This window comes from Sodiomyces alcalophilus, assembly GCF_042370955.1.
Source record: "Sodiomyces alcalophilus JCM 7366 unplaced genomic scaffold ACRALscaffold_9, whole genome shotgun sequence".
Taxonomy (NCBI): Eukaryota; Fungi; Ascomycota; class Sordariomycetes; order Glomerellales; family Plectosphaerellaceae; genus Sodiomyces; species Sodiomyces alcalophilus.
Window position 1 is genome coordinate 2147931 of NW_027263540.1, and position 25482 is coordinate 2173412.

General features: G+C 39.1%; 1 protein-coding gene across 1 annotated transcript; it reads right to left on the bottom strand.

Annotated features, from left to right (window-relative positions):
• Positions 1-599: 599 nt before the first annotated feature.
• On the bottom strand, positions 600-851 carry ACRALDRAFT_2113829 (uncharacterized protein; the record flags this gene model as incomplete). Its single annotated transcript, XM_071023647.1, has 1 exon — positions 600-851. A coding segment is annotated over one exon (252 nt), but the record flags the coding sequence as incomplete, so codon positions are not given.
• Positions 852-25482: the final 24631 nt, after the last annotated feature.

Sequence of the window (25482 nt, forward strand, 5' to 3'; positions counted from 1 at the left end):
TATTAGGTATACTCCTATAACGAATAGCTTAGCAGGTGGTAAGGGGATTATATACGCTTCTATCCTAGTAGCGAAGGAAAGAGCCGTAAGATTTTAGCGTATTACGTAATGCCGGTGGGTATAAGTATCTGGTCTATAATTAGTATATGAAGTCTCTTAGTAAGACCGCTATAGTTTGAATAGGTAGTATTAGGTGGTCGAGAACGGATAATATCTAGGACCGGCGTAATAATAAAGAGTATAGGCCTTTCTACTACTATACCGTGCTTAGTTACGTATATCTCCTTTCTGTTCTTCCTTACTAGGCTATCGATATACCAACGTTAACGCATTACTTTATAGTGGAATCGTGCCTAGGCACTGCTACTAATATTAAAGTCTAGATTACCTCGGTTAGTATACGGAATTATACAGAATCGGCAGCCCTGATTAGCTATAGGCCGTTCAAACCCCGAATTCTCTTGCTGTTACGGGAAGTCGCCGATATCTGCTATAATAAATATAGTAAAGAAATAATGGTCGCTATAACTCTGACTCTGACTCTGACTCTGGTAATATATACCCTCTTCGAGATCTCTTAGACGCCCACTAATAGCTTTCTAGACACTATTCGGATTAGATCCATAAGGACCGAGTATTAGAGGGATAATATTATGCTGATAGTTATGATATCGGCTCTTAAGGGGTGCTATAAAGAGGTATATACCTATGATAGACTTATATATATTCCGATACAGGCTAAACCCATTAGTAAAGGAGAGAAGAGGCATGCTGCGGACTATTCTGCTTTTAGCGAGGTTTTTAACTAAGGTATATCGTCTAAACTCCTTAATTTCTAGCTCGCCTCGGACTAGTATAGTCTTAATAATAGGGAAGATAGTCCGTGAGTACTATAACACCTTACGTCGAACGACCTTATTCTATAGCTGCTGCTAACCGAAATTCTATATGCTATCCGTAGGTAAGGTTACCGAGCTACTAAATAAGTAATTAATTAATATATCTCTTTGTTAGGCAGTGATATAGGCTATAGGAATTAACTTAGCCTTATCGTCGACGATTATATATTTATTTAGTAGCATATTAGCCTCTTACACGCCTAACGAAGCACCCTTATCTAGGAGAAAGTTGAGAATAGTCTGTATATGGATAAGGGGCTTAACCTTGGCGATAATAGAGGTAAGTAGCGTCTTTCTCTTATTATTCTATATCTCGGTGACTCTTCCTAAATAACGTTAGGTTAGGTTCTGTGTGCTATAGTATATCGTATACTCCGACTTATTATATAGATACTATACGAAGTCTGACGGTAGGATAGGTTCCCTGATACTATTATCGGCGCTATCGGCGCTATCGGCGATAGGATAAAACGCGAACTATCCCGAAGTGCTACGGATTAACGATGCCTAGGCAGCACTATGCTAAAGTTAAGTCGGCCTGTTAATAATCTCTGCTATACCGAAAAACATCTTCTTGGTTAGTGTTAATACTATTACTCGCTATACGAAATCGACTAGGTTAAAGAAGAATATATCTTATATAGCCTCGGTCCCCTCAACGCGAGTGCTAGAAAGCTTTTCCGGATTTAGCTATAACTTACTAGACCTAAGCTTAAGAAGTGGTAACCTTACACGGAAATTCCTCTTAATAGTCGCTATACTAGTAGGCAGTGTCTTAATACTATATTAAATCTCCCCTATATACGCTTATAGCACCTCCTTTAGGCCTTTATAATGCCGATCAGAAAGACCTATGGATATATACTAGGCAGTAAGGGCAGTATAGAAATCAGATATAGGCTGTGTTATCCGTTTATTAACTATAGGAACCGATTTATCTATACTAATACTAGGTGTTCGTGGGGTCTAGGGAGGAACTAGGACAGGCGGTATAGACATAGAGGTGACAGATAATATACTTATATCGCCGATATCTTTAGACTTATTAACGTCCTGGGGGCCTTCTATGTCGACGCCTTCGATTTTATCGTGTTCGATTTTATCGTCTTTATCTTTATAATCAGCTACACCGAGGTCGTTATCTTAGTAAGCAGTAAGCTGCTATAACTCTTTAAGACTTAGTTACTCGTCGATGCCTTTGATAGGGAGTCGCTCGTCGTGGATTATCAGCGTTAACTAGTTAACTTCGTCGCTAACGGTTTATAGGGCTTTATATAGCTTATCTTTATTAAAATCCTGTATACTATTAGATAACACGAATACCAATAATACTAAATAGGCAGAGGCTAATATCGACTTATCGGGCACGTACCGTTATAAAATCCGCGATGCTATCGCCGTTAGTTTCGGAGTCGATGCCAACGGCTTTATACTCGTTAGCACGCTATATAACAGCTCGAGCGGCAGCAGCTCGTAAAAGGGTAAGCTTTCTAGACCGTGGAAGTGGTCTTAAGCGAGGCATCTTTATATACGACCCTGCCTATTAACGGTTAGCTATGCTTTGAAATCTTAAAGATAGCTTTAGATATAATATACGAAGGAGAATATTAGTAGCTAGTGGTTTTAGTATTATGGAGGTTAAATTAATTAAAAGTTAAAAAAGATCGTATAGGTAAAATCATTACTAGTATAGTTAAAGTATAGGTAGGGCTAGGTATAGTGCTGGTATGGTTACGAAGGAAATAAAAGGAGGTGGTGATATAAAGTCTCCTTACTGCCTTCCCCACTTAGATATTATACCTTCCTCTAGAATATATATAACTTAAAAAAACGACCAGATACGCCTTAACTCGGGACTAGATATAATCGTTATTCTACAAACTATAGTATCTCCATCGTTAAATGCCTCTAGCTACCTTAGTTTTTATTTTAAAGATACCTCCTATTCGCACGCGCCGATGTTCGTATTTAGCCCCTCCCTACCACCGCCGTGACCGACCTCCTACGGAGGATAAAGTATTAACGTCTTTTATAACGACTTTTAGGGTTAGCTTCGGGTCTCCTATTTAAGAGAATATATATACCGTCTCGAATAATAATAATAATACCGTTACTATCCTTGCTAATAAAGAACCTTAGGTAACTTAATCTTAACTCTTAATGCATATATGTATATAGCGGTATACTAATAATATTATTATAGGCTTAAGACATAGACGACGTTATTCTTTATTTATTATAAAATAAAGATAAGCTCCTAAGCCTATATAAGCGTCCGAGTTCGAGTCTATATACAGTGCCGGTAAGTGACTGTATTACCTTATGCTATATATATATCTATATAAGATAACTAATAAGTAATATTATATATATAGTCTGATGCCGCCGAACCCCCCTCAGGACGAGGATTATAATATAGACTACGAGGATAACCAAGAGGAGGAATAATATAAAGCGTAAGAGGAGGAAGACGCTGTATAGTAAATGTTAGATAACACTTAAACCACCTAAATAAAGAATTTTATTTTTTAGGAGGAAGAAATAAAAGCTATCTAATATACAGCTTTAAGTAATATCAAAAACCATATATAACCGCCCGAATAACGCCTTCCCGAATAACACCTGATACTATACTAAAAGTCAAACTATTAATTCTTATTATTATTATTATCCTCCGATTCAGGAGGCGGCGCTATCTTTACCTCCTTTAGCGTAGCAGTATACTTATCGGACTTCCGTTTCTTAGCCTTCTGGCCGCGCGCGTGCTCGAACTTCTTGGCGCACTTATCCTTCGATATCCGCCTAAAATTATCATAGGCGGGCAGGGCTTCGTAAAAGGTAATAAGGCTAGCTTTAGCGCTAGCCTTCGTGAGCGGCTAGGACCTAGCGGTCCGTATATATTTAGCCGTGTAAAGGGCCAGATTAGACCACTATTCTATTATACAGGATATTAGTATAAGGCTCACTATCTATATATATATATATAGATTTAATAACGATCGAATAGCGACGGAGAAGATCCGATAGTATATCAGCATCTAGTAAACGAAATCTAAGATAATATCTGTAAGACAACATCTGCAAGACAATATCTATAAGACAACATCTATAAGATAATATCTCTAAGATAGTATCTATAAGATAATATAAGAACTAGTAGATAATAAGAACTAATAGGCAATATCTGTAATATAATATCTATAAGACGTCTATAAGACGTCTATAAGATAAGGACTGGCAGAGACACAGAATAGCTAATAAAGGAGGTAGAGATATAGACTTACCCTTTATACAATATTAAGTAATAGGCTTACTCTTATCGAAGTCGATATACCCGGCTATATAGTACCAGGTCTTTAAAAAACGCTGGGGCGACTAGCCCTTCTTAATCTCCCTCCTAAACGCATTTTCGGCTCAGGGCACTTATAAATTCAGAACTATCTAGTAGCTCCCCTCCTCCTCCACCTAAGACTCGAGCCATTGCTAATAAACTATATATATTAGTATACGACCGGCTAATACAACGTAAATTAATAGACTAGGCTTACCTTTATCTTCTTCAGCACCTGGTATTTAAACTACCGGTGTTTCCCCGTAAGCTGCGTACGCAGCTCGTTAAACTCAGCCGAGTCCTCGTCGAATTCGGGGCCGTAGACCCCTTAGATAACCGTCTTTAGCCGGTCGACCGGCTGCCTATAGAACAAAAAATGTTCCCACCTCGCCGCGCGGTTAAGCCGCCGTAGCTTCTTGTTATCGGACGTAATAGCCGCGGCCTCTGTAGTATATATACTGGCCTGCGCGTGGGCGTTAGGCCCGGTATATATAGCCTTCCGCTTCCTGCTGCCCTTGGTCATGCCGCGTTAGAGGACTTTAGCGCGGTCCTACATATATACGGAATCAGCATATATATACTATATATAGTCACTAAGATACTATATATATAGGCTTATATTGACCGTTATAGGTATACTCGAGATAGTTTCACTATCTCTTTACTACTGCTACTATCGGTTATCGTTCTCTATATCCTGGGATAAGTCGTCCCGTAGGGAGGCGAGGAGGTCGGAGTTAACTGGTATAGACGCTATTAGAACGGTCTAGGGGTAATATAACGCTATCTAGAAAATCGTATAATAACTAGAGAAAAAGGGGTAATCTGGATAACCGAGCATTTAGAGGAACCGATAACGATGATATATACTGGACTGCACGTATATAGAGATAATAAGACTCGACAGGAGATATGGACAGACTAGATTATAATATTTAGGCTTTCCCTAATCTTTTATTACGTTATAAAACGTTTTAGGACGAGATATATTAGTAATTCCTGAGCGGTATATCTCGCTATAACTATCGTGACATTATTAAGTTGTTCCTAAACGTTTTCCTAGAGGTTATATCGAGGTTCTTATAAATATTTATGCATATACTAACGTTTATTCTACGATAAATTATTTGTTAATAGTTATATTAACCCCTTAACGTTTACGGAATACAAAAGACAAATAACATCTAAACGTTTAACGATATAAACCCTTAGTAAAGATATAAACGCTTATAATAACAAACATCCGCAAAAATAAACGATTATAAATATAAACTATTAATAAACGATAACGCTTATTTTAATTGTTATGCAACAGTTAATTGTACCCAGCGAATCCTGCTACTATAGGTGTCGACGAGTACCAATATTTGCAGACGCCCTGTCTGGTATTTGCAGCCCTCTCTATCCTCCTTCGGAAGGTTACGCGAGCCCGGGTAGTAGTCTGTTTACACCACTATCTTAGCTGCAGATATCGCGTACCGGTACGCATATTATTCTACCTGCTCTAGTGGCTAATAGCCTAGGAGCTCGGAGACTAAATACCGCGCTGCGTAGCCGTATCAGCATAACCATATTTACATAACTTATTTAGTTATATAATAATATAAATAAGCTAGAAGAGATCTTATAGTTGTATTTAGAGGAATAGGAGAAGAAATTCGATAAAAGCAATATATCCGCTAATATATAACAGGATATCAAGATAGGTAATACCTATGGATAGCTTTAATCAAGTAACCATTAAGTAGTTATATAGTGATAGGGTTATATTATATAGGCTAGACTAAAATAGGGAAAGAGTAAGTTATTTCTTTTTAAATTAGATTAAGTTATTCTCTATAGAAATCAAAGGAGAGTTTTCTAGTAAATTAAATTTATTTTATAGAGTTAACTAAAGTAATAGATATACTACTAATTTCATATACGTTGTTCATATAACAGGGGGCGTATAATACCGGTATTCCTATAATATATACAGGGTTAGGAATTAGTCTCTTAGTAATTGGTATTACTTTAGTATACTAATAGTATCTTGGTATTAGTTTAGTATTAGTACTGCTATGCTTAGTAAGCTTTAGTATTAGTCCTTACTTAGTTTAGTATTAGTGTAGTTACAGTTACTCCTTAGTATACTAACATACTAAAAGTAATATTATTAATATAAATTAATTAATATATAAACATACCAATTACTTTTATCGTATCGATAATTAGTTATACCGGCTACTTTGGGTTTTATTAAAACAATTTTCTTAGCTACTAGTAATATAATCTTAAAAATTCATATGAATATTTATTTAAATATACTCAAAGAGATTATATTACTTTGAAACCTAATAAATTAAGAATTTAATAGAAGCAACATTGCCAGATAAGAAGGAAGACGTTATATATAACGAGGCCTAGATTTATATATATTATTATATGTATAGTTTATAGATATACATTTATTTTGATATTTATTTCCGTGTTTTAGTATTAGGATTAGTATACTAAGAGATTTTAGTATAGTATTAGTACTACTATGTACTAAACTAAGTTGATATTAGTACTACCCTGTACTATACTAGTTAGTATTGGTATTAGCATATACTAAACTGTTAAGATTATACTCATAACAAGTAATAATCATAATAATAACAAGTATAATATATAAGTGAAAATAAACAGTATATAGTTATAGCTATATAACTAGACGTCTACTTTATAACCAGCTTAGCCCATACTATGATACTATATGTATTATATGTGTATATATACTTAGCTTATAATATATATTATATAAATATACTAGGTACCGTAAATACGATATCTTGGTTATTACATAAGCTAATAACGTGGCGTGATAACCGTCGCGTAGGTTGTTAACGTAACAGTCGCCACCCAATTCTTCAGGGTCTTTTGCCAGCCCCGGATCCAGGAAGGAATCTCAGAAGTCAGCTCTTTATATATATATAATATCAATATTAATATAGGCAGCTTTAAGCTCGCGCAACAAGCAGTAATCCTACGGATCTACGAATTTAACAGCTATTTACTTAATTTTCCTCTCTTCCGCGCGTACACTCTACTACTTATAGCTGTTACGGGTTGACCCCATGCAGATAATCCAATAGAGCACGAGATCTTCGGAGTAATCAGAGTGTATTCCTAGTAGGTCGCCGCGATATTATATTTAGGTCGTGAGCACCTATAGAGTTTTCCCCTTTTCCTTTTTTTCTCCTTAGCTTTAGATAATTTAAGTATTCGGCCTTACTCTAAAAGTAACTTATAACTAGCCGCTTATATATCTAAAGCTTAGCGAAACCTATACGCTACGCTAATAAAGATAGATTACTAGTTTAGTCCACCTCCCGGCGCTCCGTTACGCCTAGCGGGCGAGTCGCCCGAGGCTACGGAGTAGAGGAGAGAGATTATTAACCCTTTATAGACTTAGGTCGCCACCTTAACCACCTAGATCTAAGAATAACAGAACGCTATTAACTAGCCACTATAAGCGATATAAAACTAATAATGTATAGCTACGCCGCGCCTAGCTACTCTATTAAAGGAGGTTATATAAGGCTCCTAAATACCTACCACGATACCCATGCCTTACCTAATACCCGCTTTAAACCTATAAACTAAAGCACTCCTATTCTTATAGAAGTTTAACAGTAAACACTTAGAGTATATAAGCTGGTTATCGAAAATACACCGGAAGCTCCTATTAGATTAACACCTCTTCTAAAGCCCTCGCCAGAAGTGGTACTTTATTAACGCCTCTCGCCGTGTTATCGCCTCCTTTTAGGCGGCGGGCGGAAGTAACAGTTATTATTACCCCGAAGACTTCCTTAATTACCTTAATTATATTTATAAGGACGTTAATAAATAACCTCGCGTAGCTAACGCCTTACGAATATTATAACAACGCGAAGACTAAGTGTTTAGTAGTTTTATACCCAATTTTAAATAATAGCTAGCTATCACGGGCGGAGGTTAATAGGATAATATAGCGAAGATTATATTCCTAAAAGGAGCTCTTAGTAGTTGCCTTTATACCGCCCTTATTACCGCGAAACTCATAAATAACTACTACGCTTAGGTAGTAAAGGTGCAGAGTATCGTTTAGAGACTTAAAGCCCTTACTATAAGGTTACGTTTTAGTTAAGCACCCTGTAATAGTAATAATAATAATAATAATCACGCCTACGACTATAATAGTAATATAACGATAAAAGAAGTTAATCGAGTATAAACTAAAAGAAAAGGGATAAGAGAGTGCCTAACTACGGGAAGAAGGGATACCTTAGTAGAAAATACCGCTTAAAAAAGAAGGATGCCGAAGATTAGAAAAGAGGCTATATAGCTAATGTCTTAGTAACCTCGGATAATAGGATAACTTATATAGAAGTCATAGATAACGATAAAGACTCGGAAAAAGAATAGCTCTAGTACGAAGACGGGTACTAAAGCCTATGATAAAGGAATAAAGGGATTAAAAAGAGTTTATATCTTAGTCGCGAAGTAGTTACTTAGCTCTTATATAAGCGTGGATAAATAAAAAGTTAATGACCGCTCTTATAAATACTAGATATAACTATTACGTAGCTATAAGCGAACGTCTTATAAAGTCCCTCCGCCCCCTATTAATCGATAAGACTAGAAGACCCCTCTCGAAGTTCTCCGATACTATAGGGTCTACTAAGAGTTCCGGTATCGCCGTATATAATCTTAAGATCGGTGGATATATATAATAAGTATTTGCCTATATAATACCAGGATTAGATCACGATATATTCCTAGGGAAGCCTTAGATAGAATATAACGATATTACTTATTATATAAAGAGGCGCCGCCTTGATTATAGAGTAGTCTGGTTAAATATTAGACTCTAGGCTAAAGAAGGACTCGATAAAATTAGAGTAATTTATAGAGTTTAAGTAATAACCGGGTCGGTATTTACTGGTATTATACGCTGGTTATAAAGGAAATAAGGAAATAACGGTTCGGAAAAGAAGAACTCGCGTTCTATATAGTTGGTATTACAGATATTAATAAGGCCCTTTAAGGTAAGTCTTTAGTCGACCCTCGGAAGTATATCCTAAAAGAGATCATAAAACGATTTCCCGACTTATTCTCTGACTTATAAGCGAACCGACTTTCTCCTTATCGGCCTAGAGTTAATCACGAAGTGAACCTTATATAAAGGCCCGACGGTAAGGAGCTAGAACCACCCTAGGGCCCTCTTTATAATATATCCAGGGAAGAGCTGCTAGTCCTATAGAAAACCCTTACCGACCTTATCAATAAAGGGTTTATATAAGCTAGCAGCTCCGCTACTAAAGCTTTAGTCCTATTCATAAAGAAGCTAGGAGGTAGGCTACGGTTCTATTACGATCACCGCGCCCTAAACGCGATTATATAAAGGGACTATTACCCTCTTCTATTAATTACTAAGATACTCCGAAGCCTAGAGTAAGCTAAGTGGTTTATAAACTCGATATACTCGCCGCCTTCTATGGAATCCAAATAGCCGCTAGCTATAAAGCGAAGAGAGTATTCTAAACTCGATTCGATTCGGCTTATTTAAATAGTTAGGATACCTCTTCGGACTAAGTAACGCTCCCGTGTTCTTTTAATAATATATTAGTAAGACGCTATAACGCTACCTAAATGATTTTATTACCGTCTATATCGATAATATCCTAATCTATTTAAGTAAATCTCTCCGTGACTATAAAAAGAAGGTAAACCTAGTTCTATAATCGCTAAGCGATATAGGATTAACGCTTAACCTAGTAAAGTACGAGTTTAGCGTAAAGACCGTAAAGTATTTAGGATTTATAGTTATTACCGATTAGGGTATTTTATATAACCCTGGTAAACTAAAAGCGATCTAAGAGTAAGAAGCCCCGACCATAGTAAAGAGAGTCCGAAGCTTCCTAGGCTTTATAAACTATTATTATATTTTTATAAAAAACTTCACCTATATCACGGCCGCCCTAATACGACTTTTAAAAAACGACTAAGCGTTCTCCTAGGGTCCCGATTAATAGGCGGCTTTTAAAGAAGTTAAGAAGAAATTCTAGGAGGAGCCGATCTTATAATAATAGGTCTTAAGTAATAAGACCTTTATAGAAACCGACTACTCGGGATTTATACTAGGAGACGTATTAGTTTAAGAAGATAAACAGAGATATTATTACGTAGTTACCTACTATTCGCGGCGACTTATAGAAGCCGAGTATAGCTATTCTATCTATAATAAGGAGATATTAGTGATTATAAGTTACGTGATATATTAAAAAGCCGAGCTCCTAAGTTATAGTCGCTTTACGATCCTATCTAACTATAAGGCCCTAGAGTATTTTATAATGAAAAAGATACTTAATAAAAGATAAAGCCGATAGGCTAGCGAGCTAGCCTAGTTTGATTTTATACTAGAATACTGTAAAGGTGCCGCTAATTATGACAAGAAGCTATGATCGACCGAACCGAGCTATATAGATATAATAGATTACCTTGATTCCACACCTCAGGCTCGTAGGAGGCTAAGCTATATATAGGCTATGCCTCGGCTATCTATAACCAATAGGAATCCCCGTCCAGTAGCCTGTTTCATCCACAAGCCACACCTGCTCTAGTGGCTAATAGCCTAAGAGCTCGGATCCTAATTTCCGAGCTAAGTAGCCGTATCGGTACAACTATATTTACATAACCCATTTAGTCATATAACACACCCCCCATTTCGAGCTGTTTATTAAAAAACACTCGGAATACCCCCAGGCTAGAATTAATCTATAGTTAAAATAGCTTTAAAGTGCCGTTTAATAGAAAACCATAAAGGAAAACAGGTTTAAAAGAGATATAAAAATAACATAAAAGAAATAGAAAGGGATAGTCAGAATAAAGCAAACAGGCAGCCCAGAATAGCAACCTAAGAGCAATATAAGCTAGAGGTTAGCAGGCAGCTCGCTATATATAATTTTCGTAGCCCGGCGGCCGAAATCGAGTTCTTTTAGTTAAATAACCTTCTTATTAACGATTTTAACGATTCTTAACGACTTTTCTTCATTTTTTTATTCCTCCAGCTCTTAATTTCTTTTCTTATTCCTTCGCTATAGTAAGCCGAGCTTAGAAACGGTTAGAGGAGCTATATAAGTACTAACAGGAGTAGGCTCCTAAGAAGAACGATATCCCGGCCAAAAAGGCCACCAGGAAGACTACTGTCAAGGCAGGTCGGGTTTCCAAGCCCGCCAAAGTGAGTTGATCGTCAGTAGGAGAGGCGAGTGCTTCTTACTAATCGAGCTATAAAAGAATACCCGTAAGGCCGCCAAAGATACCGCTAATACCGCCGCCGCCGCTAATACCGCCGCCACCACCGCCACCCCCGACGCCGCCGAAGGCTTAGCCAGCTTAGCCGCCGCTCCTAAAGAGCGCTATTCGGCTAAGAATCCGCCCCCTAATTTCATTAAGGAGAAATTTAATACGCCCTATAAAGGCTACGTTAAGGCATAGATCGCGGGCCGGGATAATTTCGTCCGTTATATCTCGGTTTATAGTATCACTAAACGATATAAGAAGTGTTTCTCGGGAGGCTATAAGTGCCACCTATAGTAAGCGTTGTTTTATTAAGTTAAGCTACGCAGGAGCTAACGAGTATAGCCCCTCGGTCATAGTCCCTATAGCCCGTCGCGCCGCTATCGCGGAAAAGGAGGTGGCTAATAAGGTTAACGTTAGCGTTAATAATATTATAAGTCCGCTCCTAGACTATTATTAAGTAGCTGTTTTCTAACTTTCACAGCTTCTTAACCGCCTACGCCCTGCCCTACGCTTATTTTAGGATTTACTTAAATGCCCGGAGTATCCCGAGATTTTTAAGCCGGCCCACCAGGCTCCCGTCGCTCTAGGAGCCGGTACGGCTACGGCTACCAGCGCTAATCCGAAGGAACGGATCAAATACTATCTAATAACCGCCATCGAGGACATTTTCGGTATAGTCGATAAGGCTCGTAAGAGCCGAGAAAAGCGCGAGGCGTCGCCTCGTAATATCACCCCCTCTACTTAGAATAAGCAGAACTAAGCTAGATAGGAGGAGGTACGGGCCGCTAAGGCCGTTATTAAGAATACCCCTAAGGGTAATACTGCTATCGGAGGATCTAGTAATATTATTGTTTAAGTATTATTAGAGTAGTTTAGTTATCTATTCCGGCTTCGGCCAATAAAATCCCACCCATTACTACGCTGCTCTAAATTCCTAATCGTTACCCGCTAACTAGGTTAAGATATACTTTAAATTACTCGAACTTTTAACGACTAAGGGCCTTCGTAAGCCCGTCTACCGGTATCTTAGCGGTTAGTAAATAGACGATTTAAAAAGCTCCTTTCTTATACTCTTAACGTATCCATAAGCTCTAAATATCAACATAACAAAGCCTAGTCTTAATTCGGGCACGCTCTTCCACTATAAGTCGAATCGTCTAGTAGTTATCGCAGGCTATCTCCTAGGTAGTCCCGGGGTTAAACCGTATTTCCATAAACAGCCGTTTTAAGCTTATAGTCTCCTTCGCAGTTTCCTATAAAGCGAGTAACTCAGCTTCCGTTAAAGAAGTCGTGATAGTCGATTATCTTAAGGCTTTCTAAACCACTAAGCCGCCGAACAGGCTAATAAGATAGCCTTACAAGGAACGCCGGGTTTTAAGGTTATTAGCGAAGGATATATCGCTTATAATCACTATAGCCTACATCGCGTAGCTCGAATCCGTGCCATACTAGATTATTAAGTCCCGCGTTATATATAAATAACGGATCGCTTATTCTATAGCGTCTTAATACTCTTTCGACGGGTTAGTTAGGAACCTAGAAAGCGAGGAAGCAGTAAATACGACGTCTAGCCGCAGTATCACTGCTATATAAAGCAGGGAGCCGACCTTTTCTTAAAAAGCCTTAATCTCCTATAGTATCGCCTTATCCTCGCACTTTACGAGCTTAGTGGCAGGGATTAGTATACTAGGATATATATTCCGATCTGCCTAGTTAAAGCGAGCTACGATCTTTTCGATATAGAACTCGTGCGACAGGTAGATCTTTCGGTTAGGTCGATCTCGGATAATACGCATACCTAGAAACCACTCTACGTCCCCTTTCTTAGAGAGCTCGTATTTATTTTTTAATCCCTTAATAGCCTTAATAGCTATGTATAGGCGGTCCTAATAGTAAAGGAATAGAATATCGTCTATAAAAAACACCACGAAGGTATCGCGAGCTTTTAAAAAGAATAGGCACGGCTCCTCCTTACTATAAACTAAACTAATAGATTTAAGCGTTATAGTAAGGTCGTTATACTATAGAAAAGGGGAATCGCGCAGGCCGTATAAGGCTTTATCGAGCTCTAAGCTGGTCTTAGGCTTCTTAAAGCCATCCAGTAACTAATAGATAATAGGCTCGCCGTCTTTACTTTTTCGGCGTTAATAAAAGCGTTAACGACGTCGAACTACTTAATTTCTAGATCGAACTATACTATAAGGGCTACTACTACGCGGAAAGAATAAGAAGCGAGCATAGCAGTATAGGTGCCCTCGATCATAGAGCTTACCTATAGGTCTCCTCGAATAATAAGGCGCGATTTATCTCGCTCTAAAATACCCTCCTTATCGAAAACGTATATAAACACCTATATTAGGAGAATTAGCCTCGTATTAGCCTTATTCCGTGGGATCTCGCGCTATATCTTTTTTTCGAGCAGCTCATTCACCTCCCGATAAGCTGCTTCCTTAAATTATAAGCTTATAGAATATAAGTAAAGGTCTCTTTAGTGCCTCGGCGGAGGCTTAAGGTTATCGCGATATATCGGGTTATCGCTCTTAGGCTTTAATAAAGATAAAGAAGTCTCTGCCTATTTACCCTTAGTAGCCGCTAAAAACACTAAATAAAGCGTTAGAACGCTAACGGGATTAGCTATAATTTCCTCTCCGAGCTAATCAGGTATCGGCAAGGTAAAAAAGTACTATTATCCCACAAGGACTAGATCCTCGTCTAGTTCTATTATATAAGTCCGTGGATTTATCCTCTTAGCTTTACCCTTAGCCCTTATCTACGCTATTCTAGAACTTCTGCGCGGGGGATCGCTTAGCGGCGGCCGAGGTACCGCCCGCCGTTTTACGGTGGATAAGGATATCGGAGCCGTAGAGGTAATTAACTTAGATAAAGGGGTCGGGCGCTCCTCCTGTTCCTAACTCGGCTTAGATACTGCCTTATTAGGAAAATAAGGCCCGTGAACCTATAAGTCCAGCTCTAAAGTCGGTTCGGGAGCTAGTTCCGGGTCGTGATAGTCCGGATAAGGTTCGGGAGAAAGGCCTGGGTCTAATATATACGGCGCCAGGACCATAAGAGCCTATAGGATCGGGACCTTAGATCGGTTAGAACCGATCGCCGTAGCTATAAATAAGCTGCTTTCGACTTCCTAGAAGTACGCTAGTTCCGGGGAAGGTCGAGGTGTCTAAAGACTAAACTGGGTCGGTATATACTAGGCGGCAGATATTAATATACTACTCTTAATAATAGCTAAGTCGCTCTATTTTCCGGATAAAGCTGCTTATATATACGTGTCTATTACCCCTAAGCTCGTAGAATAAGACTCGGAAATACTAAAAGGGTCCACTTATAAGATCTAATAATTATCTAATAAGTCTTCCTCCTTTATTTATACGATTTACTTAGAAATCTCCCTTATAGGTAGCGCCTCTAAGCTTTTTATAGCGTACTTATAAAAGATCTACTTATTATAACTTATATTACGTATAGAAATCACCTTATCTAGTAGCGGAACCTAAATCTAGTAGATATTATAAGCTACGTAGCCTATAAGATACCCGATATAAGCCCTAGGGCTAACCTTAAATCTCCTTTTATCTCTTCCTGCCTCCTTATCGAGGATTAAAGGATATACACGGTACCCGTAGGCGTGGATACCGCTCTAATCCGGGTATAGGTTAGCAGTATACTCTTTAATCGGAATCGGAGCCTTATACCTAAACCAGTTATAAAGGAATTCGACTAGGGATTTCTACTCAAGCCGCTATAACGGGCTTATATTATATAGGTATACTACTACTTTTAACGCTTCCGGCTATATCTTTACTAGGAGACTAGCGCCGTTAAGTATAGTATTTATTTTATCCGTAATCTCCTTAATAAAGCGTTCGATACCGCTATACGGTTCGTGAGTATAAGGGGGGTTCGTTTCTAGGTCTATACCCTCCACTCCGCTCTAGTGCCTATAACGCGACTTTTTACCTAAAAATAGCAGGCTAGGTTTATTATCGGAGTATAGTTTATAAATTATAACCTAGAACTATCTCTTAACCCACCTCTCGAAGCTAAAAAGAACACGGAACACCTTGTCTACTATCTTATACGGTAATATTATAATAAAGGTCTACCCGCTATATTTATCCTTAAGGAAGACGGCCCACCTATTACCGTTATAGCCGCTCGGAAAGTCTCTAATATCCTATATAACACGCTAAAAGGGGCGTAGTAAGCGATTCTCTAACTTTTAGCGTAAGATAACTCGAGTTTAGTAGGTTATCCGGCAGGTCTTATAGTTATACCGCTCGGTTCCCGAAATCTACACGTTCCGGGCATTCCTAACCAGCGCGCGGAGCGCCTCTAGCCTAAGATAACCTGCCCTAAGATACTATAGATTCTTAATATCGATACAGGGATATAGAGGGTTATAAAAAGGATAAAAGCGTGGCCTTAGTCGGTAAGCTACTACTATAAACAGCTAGATAGGGTCTATACGGATCGGAATCACCCCCTAGCTTTTAGGGCCTAAATAGGAAGAAAAAAAGTATAAAGAAAGGGGCTTATATTCGAGGAAAGTAAGGTTATATCGACGGCTTATCTTTAATAAAATCTGGCCTTTTTTAGGCGTCCCGTAACGCAGGGAGTAATCGTAGCCTTAAACCTAAATCCTAACCTTTCGTAGCAAAGCCTCCGAGACTATATTCGTGTAAAAACCCTTAATAATAGCCACCTTCTTTAGCGTTAAATCCACCTTCGGGGCTCCTCTAGCGCTATTAAAAATCCCTTAAAGCACTCGGGTACCGTGGCCTAAGATCGGAAAGAAAGTCGTGCCGGCCTTAATATATTCGCTATTAGACAGGACGAATATACCGGGTTTAAGGAGGTTAAGCGAGTTTATTAAATAGGTAGCTCCGTAGTTATTAAGCAAGGTACTCTTTATAAGCGGATATAAGCTAGGCGTTATAATAATAAAAATCTACGTAGCTTAATACTCTCCGTAGATTATATCGGGATTAAGAGTAACCGCGACGATATAACCTAGATAGGCGGGAGAGCTACTACTTTTTAACGAATCCGCTCTAATAGTCTAGGCTAACTTTACTAGGTTTTCGCGGAAAGGCTTCTAATATAACTTCTGGTATTCTACTCGGATCTTATCGCACCGGGCCTTATCTAGCTAGACCTTCGTATTCGCGCTACTACTAGTAAGCGCGTATTTTAAATAGTTATAATATAAGGGCTTCTAGCGATAGGAGCGCTAATAAGGGTATTCATAGTACCGTTAACCCCCTTAACCGCTATCCTTCGGTTAATCAGAACGGCCGCTAAGCATAGTATACACTACTAAGCTGTTATAGGCGTTCGTCTTTAAGTCGTGGATAAAATTAATAAAGGACTAGCCGTAGTTAAGGATCTCGGGCTAGATATTCTTCCTACGATAATCGCCTAATTCGAGCAGCTTAATAAAGGACCACTAGGGTGTAAAGCGATATATAGCTAGCATAAACTCGCGGATTACTAAAATCTCGTCCACCTCCTTCTATCTATAGTTTCTAGCGCGCGATAATTAACGGATCTAAGCTTCGTACTAAGCCTCCGGCTTAGTATTTCCGTGTTAGGCGTCGCGTAGAATAGATCGGTGATCGTTCTGGATAGTTAATAGGATAGCGAGCTTACTAGGAGCGTAGGCGTCCTTTAGAGCTTTAAGCAGCTAGCGAATAGTATAGCGACCTTCGCGAACCGTGGATATAAGCGGTTCTGCCTGCGTTACCGAGATAGCTTTAGAGATAGCTATCTCGAAGCCGGCTACGTTAATAGTCTTCCGGATCAGAGATAGGATCGTTTTAAGCTTCCTGATAAGGGGTTAGTATTCCTTTCTCTTTAAATCCAAGGACTATAACGCCCTAAGTAGAGCGGCTTCGACTTTATCGTCAGATAGTAACGTGACGGTCTAGCCGCTACGGACTATAAGGCGTTCGCGTATCTAGTGCTCGGAAATAGGGCTAAGCTCTAGCAGGATATCGGTGGACTAATTAGGCTTATCCGGATCGATTATATACTATATTTCCAGTATATAAGCCGCGCCTCTAACCGCAGAGTACTAGTCGATCTAATAGTTCGAGTATATAAGCTTAGTTATATCCGAAGCGTTAACCGCGTAGTTAATCTCTAGGGTATAGGCTATAGTGCTCGAAAACGGAAAAGTAAGTAAGGTGCAGGTATAGGGGAACAGGTAATATATAACAGAAGTGGATAGGGGATAAAATAAGTATAGAAAAGAGATAAAGGAATTATAACTCGGAACGGTCTTTATAAGCAGTGGAAGTTACTAGTATACTGCTACTACCCGGGCTTATAACTATAATAAGAAGCTATAATCGACTAAACCGAGCTATATAGATATAATAGATTACCTTAATTCCATACCTTAGGCTCGTAGGAGGCTAAGCTATATATAGGCTATGCCTCGGCTATCTATAACCAATAGGAATCCCCGTCCAGTAGCCTGTTTTATCCATAAGCCACACCTGCTTTAGTAGCTAATAGCCTAAGAGCTCGGATCCTAATTTCCGAGCTAAGTAGCCGTATCGGTATAACTGTATTTACATAACCCATTTAGTCATGTGACAATAATTATACTACCGATACTCTTTTACGAAAGGAATAAGGTAAACTAAAGGACTTTACTAATAAACAGGAATAGGCACGGTATATATAATAATCCTAGAGACCTTAATTCCCCTAAAGATTCGTCTCATTCGCGAGAGCCCACGGGTATTCTAAGCTAATAACAGGCTATAACGGCTATAGGATATTATAGTAAAGGAGACGACTAGTAGTACTAAGCTATATAAGCTATATCTAAGGGTAATCGATAGTTTCCCTCCTTATTAAGTCTCTAAGCCCAGATCGCCGAATACGGGACCACCTTATAAAGACTACTAACGTCCTAAGACCGCCTATAGGTACCGGGAGCTTAAGAAGGGAGTATATTATAAATACGAGTAATCTAATTTCTATATAACTCTATAATTAGAGGCTACCCAGGGCGAGATAATATAATGGCTTTTATAGCCAGACGCTTTTTTTAGCCGGGGATAAAGAGAGATATGCGTAGGTTTATACGTAACTACGATATCTATAACTAGAGCTATATATAGAGGAACGCTAGATAACGTCTCTTAAAACCAGTCCCGATTCCTAAATAAATAAGGAGCGACCTATTAATAGACTTTATCAAAGATCTGCTACCCGCTAAAAAGAAGAAGTTTAGGTACCTATAGGTTATAACCGATTAGCTTATAAAGGCTATTACCCTTAAAGCGATAAACTTTATAAAAGCGGAAGGTTACGCTAAACGGTTTCTATACTATTATTTTCGGTATTACGGTATACCTTATTTAATTATAAGCGATAAAGGTTCTAACTAGATAAGTCGCTTTTAGCGACACTTTTATAAATTAGCTAGAATCGAATAACGATTAAGTATGGCTTATTACCCCTAGGCTAATAGCGTTACCGAGTAAGCTAATTAAAAAGTATAGGCGTACCTCTGAGCCTTTATTTACTATACCTAAGACGCTTAGGATAAGTTACTACCCGCCGCCTAACTAGTATTAAATAACCGGGAGAGCGTAACTATAAAGATAAGCGTATTCTTCCTAGAACATGGATACTATATTAACCCGATCTAGATTTATAAAGAACTAAGCAGCGACGCTTAGGAGTTCATAGCCTATAACCTACTCCGCCGCCTCGAAAAAGCTATAGAGTTCGCCTAAGCCGCTATAGCAGCTATATAACCATAATAAGAAGAGTTAGCGAATAAGCGTTATATCCCCGCCGAACGGTTCCGAGAAAGCGACCTTATATAGCTTTTACTCATAAACTACTCCACCCCGCGACTATTATAAATTAAGCTGACTATACTAGAAGTATAGAGTGACTAAAGTTATTAACCGTATATAGTAGAACTAGACGTACCTTCGAACGTATACCCGAGGGTCTATATAGACCTCCTACGATATATAAATAAGGAGCCGCTCTCTGCTTAAGCTCTATATAACCCCTAACCTAGCCCGATCCGTGATAGTCTAAAAGAAGACGAATAGACGGTAAAGGAAATTCTATATGCCAGGAATAGAAAGGTGGGTAGAGGTATAGTAAGAGAAGCGTTAGTAAAGTAGGAAGGATACGCCTAGATATCCTAGGAACCGATAGAGTCCGTATAAGAATTAAGCGCCTTAGATCACTATAAAAAGAGGTATAGCCTAATTAAAACTGATAATAGACCCCGTGAACGTTACGAAAAAAAGAAAGGCTATAGAAAAGGCAGTAAGGATTAAATAAAGATTAGAATAACGGTAAAGCCGTTTATATTAATGAAGTTAGGACGGATAGGCCCTGCCCCTAGCTACCGGGTTTAGGCATTAAGATTAACGTTATTACGACTATCCTCGCGACTATTAATACTTCTAAGGATAATAGAAGATAGTGTTAACGGCGCGACCTCGGCCTACCCATCCTTCCTCTTTCCCTTAAAGGACTTAACGTCCTTTACCTTAATAGTTATAACCCCTACGACTATAACGAAAGGAAAGTCCGTAGACTTTAGTTAAGGAAAAGATATCATAGAAAAGGCTCAATAGCTTAGTATCGCAGAGTGATCGTAGTATATTGGTTAACTAGGCGCTAACTTTAAACCAAGACTTCAACTTAAGGGATTAAACTAATCCCTTAACGTATATACAGAGATAGGTTCGGATCGGTGGTCCGTGCGCGGCCATCGGTCCGACTATATACCGATAGGTCTGGGATTATCTCGTTACACTACCCCTCCTCCTAGCGAGTCTAGGCCCGTAGACTCGTATTATCGTGATACCTTTAATTACACGTTTATCGCGATTAATTATTATTATCTAATTCTATACGAGCCCTCGTTGGAAACTCATAGGAAAAAAGAGTGGCCGCTCCTTTATTTACCTCGGCGTTCTATTGCCGACTATATACCTTATGATTTATCCGAATATTACTATAGAAACTCCGCGATACTTATTATTATTACCTATAGTTATCTAACCCTTCGTAGATATTATGCCTAGCCTTAGGTAACCGTTCGGCGATAGGTATATAGTTCCTTCGCGTAGTTCTCCTCGTAGCTCCTAATCCTACTCCTATAACCATTATTAATTATTATATCCGACGATCGCATAGCGACGCTTAATTTACTATTTTTGTTCTTTACTATCCTCTCCTATTATTATCCTCTCGCTGTTCCGTTACTATATCCGATATTTCTCTGCAGGTCGTTATCGCTATAAGCGAGCGGCTGTTTAACGAAGCCTAAGGATAGTTCGGGGTTATCGCCGACAAGGCGCCTTACTGGCGTTATATTACTCGTTTAAGCGGCTATATTAAGGTTAAATACCTTGATAAATCCACTAGCCGTGTAGGCGCTAATCGTTACGTTACCTACGCTCGTGACTAGTAATAATACACCGCGGTATATTTCACGATCTTTCGGCGTTTCCTTATTTTTATACTAAAAAAATTAGTTAGATTCCGGAGTTCTTAATAGGCGCAGCTTAGCTGCTTTAGAATTATAGTAAGCGTATACTTAATAAAAACGACGATCTAACGCCGATCTAGCGTTAACGTGTCTATATATATATCTCTAATACTTATAAATAGTTCCGGGCGGTTATCCTACGGCGCGACCACGAGCTTCCTATTAAAGCTATAAGTTTTTCGTTAATCGGTTACCGACTATTTACTAATTATTAGTAGAATTAGTAGCTTCTTTTAGATAAGGTTACCTCCCTTTATTTAGTTATAACGCTAGAGTTTACACACCGCCTTAGCTGCGTTACTAATAACGACGCTACGGTCCTCCTAGACCAGATTCGCCCCCCCGGCGAGGATAATTTACGGGATATCACTTCTTTCCAGCGTTATCTCGCCGACCTACGGTTAATATACCGCCGCCCCTATCCCGATAAGGATAATCAGGAAGGTATCGCGGCCTTCCCGACCTTACCTAGCCTCGCCGCGCTATTAGCAGCTATTAACGAGCCCCGCCGGCCCTTACTTAGTCGTTGTTTTACTAGCCGTATAGCGACTCCTTATCGTAGTTATGCTCCTTATACTAGGCCTTCCGTTAGCTAACTTCCCGCCGTTAAGCCCGAGCCTGCCCGTACTCCCTATCGGCGTGCGTCCGCCGCCTCGTCTATTACTAATAACGACGATAAGAAGGAAACGGTCCCCGGACCTTTTTATCCTAACCGCCGCCGTTTATCCGGCGCCACTTTTAGCATAGAGACTGATTTTTATGGCTTTAATAATTAATTTCTTTTCTTTTACTCGCCGAGCCTTCGCCGGTATTAATCGCCTATAAGAGCGTTAAACTTTATATTAATCATTTAGGATTTTAAGGCTAGTCGGGGCTTAACCCCGTTTATTAAGTCACTACTAAGGAAAAAGGATATTATAACCTAAAATCAAGTGTTTATTTTTATATCCGATAACCCTTTAGCGCCTTATGCTATCTTATAGTCGTCCTACTTTTTATATATATGCTTTTTATGCTTCTAGTACCTCTTCTGGATCTATAGAGCGTTTTTTAGGTAGTCTTCTGGCTCCTAGGTATTATATTCTACCGGCTAACCCCCCTACTTTATAAGGCAGAACGCTTTCCTTTATCCTTCCTTATAACTAACGATATTTTTTTACCTCCTATTTATCTTACTCCTCCTCTAAAAGCGGGAGATCCTCCGCCGATAGCTTTATAGCCGCTTAGTCCTTCTATGGTTCTAATAATAATACCAGGAATATATCGTATATCCTTATATACTACGTACGAAGGCGAACCCTATACGCCTACTCGCCGACCCTTTTAGTTACCTATACCCGAATATATTATAGTGCTAGCTTCGAGCCTTACCGGAGTCAGAAGTTCTTTATAGATAGTCTAATAACATCGCCTACCTTATATTACTATGGCTAATAGCGGTTATTATAGTGCCGAGCTTAATGCTTTATAACACGCGCCTAGTATTTGGGAACCTTTCGCTAAACCTCTGCTAGCTTCTTAATACGTTCCCGAACGGCCTATACCCGGGTATTATCCTTAGGGGGGAGATACTTTACTATATATGGGTAATACCCGTATAATGCTTTATACGGCGAAATACTAAGTAAGGAATACTTACTATTATTATAGGCGAACCCTGCTTTTAATAACTAAAAAGGCTATTATATTATCGTATTACCGGCGATTATTTATAAGTACTTAATTAGGAACTAATACGTTTATTCCGTCTAACTATCCGTCTACGGGTAGTATACAGTGGATAATCGCTATATATTCGCCCGCTCGCGGTAAAACTCTATCTAAAACTAACTAGTAAAAAGCTTATCCTAGTCTATTACTATACCCTTTAGGCTACCGAATCAGCACTTAATTTCCTTATATCGCGGCGCCGCTAGCTAAGGTGCTATTAAGTCTTTCCTTATAGGAATAAATAGGATATACTTTATATACCGGTTAACGACTACTACAATAGCGTTATACGTTGACCCGTTAGCCCCTTTTATAGGCGGTAGACCTATAATAAAATCTATACTAATCTGTTAGAACGGATATATAGGTAACAGCAGCGTTTATAGCTAGCTATACGGTTTATATCGCGGCACCTATACCCCTTAACACGCTGAATATACGGCAACGTAATCACGAATATCCGCCGCTAAGTCCACCTAGTAGAACTTTCTAGAAATTAGCTTAAGCGTCTTATTCGCTCCTATATACCCCGCCCTAGGGTTATTATAGTGCTATTATAAGACCTCCGCCCTTAAGGAGCCCTATATACGCAGTACTAACCGTCCCTTAAATAATAGTATATCCTTCTCTCTAAAAGAGTACCCCGCTCTTTTCCGGTCCCTCGGCGAATATTCTTAATTAAGGATATATAATCCGGGTTAATAGTCTATAGCCCTCTAACTAAATCTTTTGGTTCCTTACTAATAGTACGCTAAACTCCTATTTTATTCCTAGCTAGCTCTCGGGCTATAGAATATAGGATATACTAATCCAGTATTATAGTAATCCTAGCCTTATTAGCCTTAGGCGCCGCCGATATCTTATTGGCGACCCTTTACTAGGTAGTCACCCTATACCCCGCGTCTTATATTCGGGAGCGGGTAAGAGCAGCGATAATAACTCGCCGGGTACCATCGATAGAACGTAGGGGTCGTAGCCCTTTTCCGTCCTTATCTTTTAAGCTAGGCAGGGCCCCCTCCTATAAAGTCTATACCCGCTTCTATTTACTAGGCCTATATTCGGGTAGCGTTATTCAAGGAGCTTAAACGTATATAATCTTCACCGCGTTACTTATTAAGGTAAGGTAGATACTCGTGATCTATTAGCGGATACTCGTTAGGAGGTCGCTAACTAGTCATAACCTTTACGATAAGATAGAAAGTATATTATTATACGGCGTCTTATCCACTATATAATCCGGCCGTCTTAATAGGCTATTTACTGGGTTATTTTGCCCGGGTAGTATTAAACCTTAAAGTCGAATAATAATAATCGGTATACCTACCTAGTAACCCTTCCGCGAAAGTCCCGAGCCGGCGCGTTTAGTATACCCTTAACCGCCTAATAGTCCGTTAGTATTATAAACGCCTGCCCCGTGCCTTTAGGGTAGTGACGCTAATACTTAAGCCTTTCCACTATAGCTAATAGCTCCTGCTATCCTATACCTTATTGTTACTCCGTTTTAGATACCTTCCGCGAGAAGTAGGCGACCGGTCGTTATCTAGTGTTATACTTCTAACTTAGAATCCTGGAAATAGCCTTATTCGAGGCGTCCGTTTCGACCCTTATATCCAGTACTAGATTCTAGTATCGTAGGATAATCGCCGACCCGAAGGGGACCTTTAGTAATTTAAGCGCCCGCTTAGCGCTATCTAGAAATTTAAAATATCCTTTCTTTTTACCCGCCTAACTACCCTTTAATGGTATAGTTAATAGTATTATAACTCTAGAGTACCCTTTAATCAACCTCCTATAGAAATTAGTAAAGCTAAGAAAAACTTAGATATCACGAAATAACTCGGGCGCCGGCTATTCGGCGACCGTATATACGCGTTCCGGGTTTATTATAATACCCTCGCGGGTTACTATAAACCCTAAAAAGTCTACTTAGTTATAGTAAAATTCGTATTTTAATAGTTCTGCGTATAGCTAAGCCCTATAAAGCCGATCTAGAACCTTCTTTAGATCCTTTATATACTATTCCCTTAACGTGGAATATATAAGGATATCGTCGAGGTAAGCGATATAATATATATCTAGTAAACCGGTAAGCGCTTAGTAAATATGCGCTTAGAAAGTAGACGGGGTATTCGTTAGCCCGAATAGTATAACGGTATACTTATAATAGCCGTATCGCGTTCTAAACGCTATCTTCTAGCGGTCCTTTTTCTTAATCTAGATTCTATAATACGTATCTCGGATATCCACCTTAGAAAAGTACTTTAACCCGGTCAGTCCATCTAATAGCTTACTAACTAAGGGTGGAGGGTACCTGTTTTTAATCGTTATAGCCTTTAATCTACGATAATTAACGTAGAGTCGTAAGCTACTATCCTTCTTAGACACGAATAGTATTAGTAAGCCGGCGGAGCTTATTAACCGTTAGATACGACCGCTCGCTATCCTTTCGACGATATACTTCCTTAGCTCCTTTAGCTAGGCTCGAGATAAAGGATATAACGGCCCGAATAGCAGTTCCTTCCCGTCTTATAAGTTAATCGTGTATTCGGCGTCCTTTAGTAAGGGCGGCTTCTTCGCGGCCTGCTCCGAAAACGTATCCTAGTAGTTAACGATTTACGATAGTAGCTTAACGATTAGTCCGTATATTATCTTATCGTTATTTATAGATGGAATAGTTATAT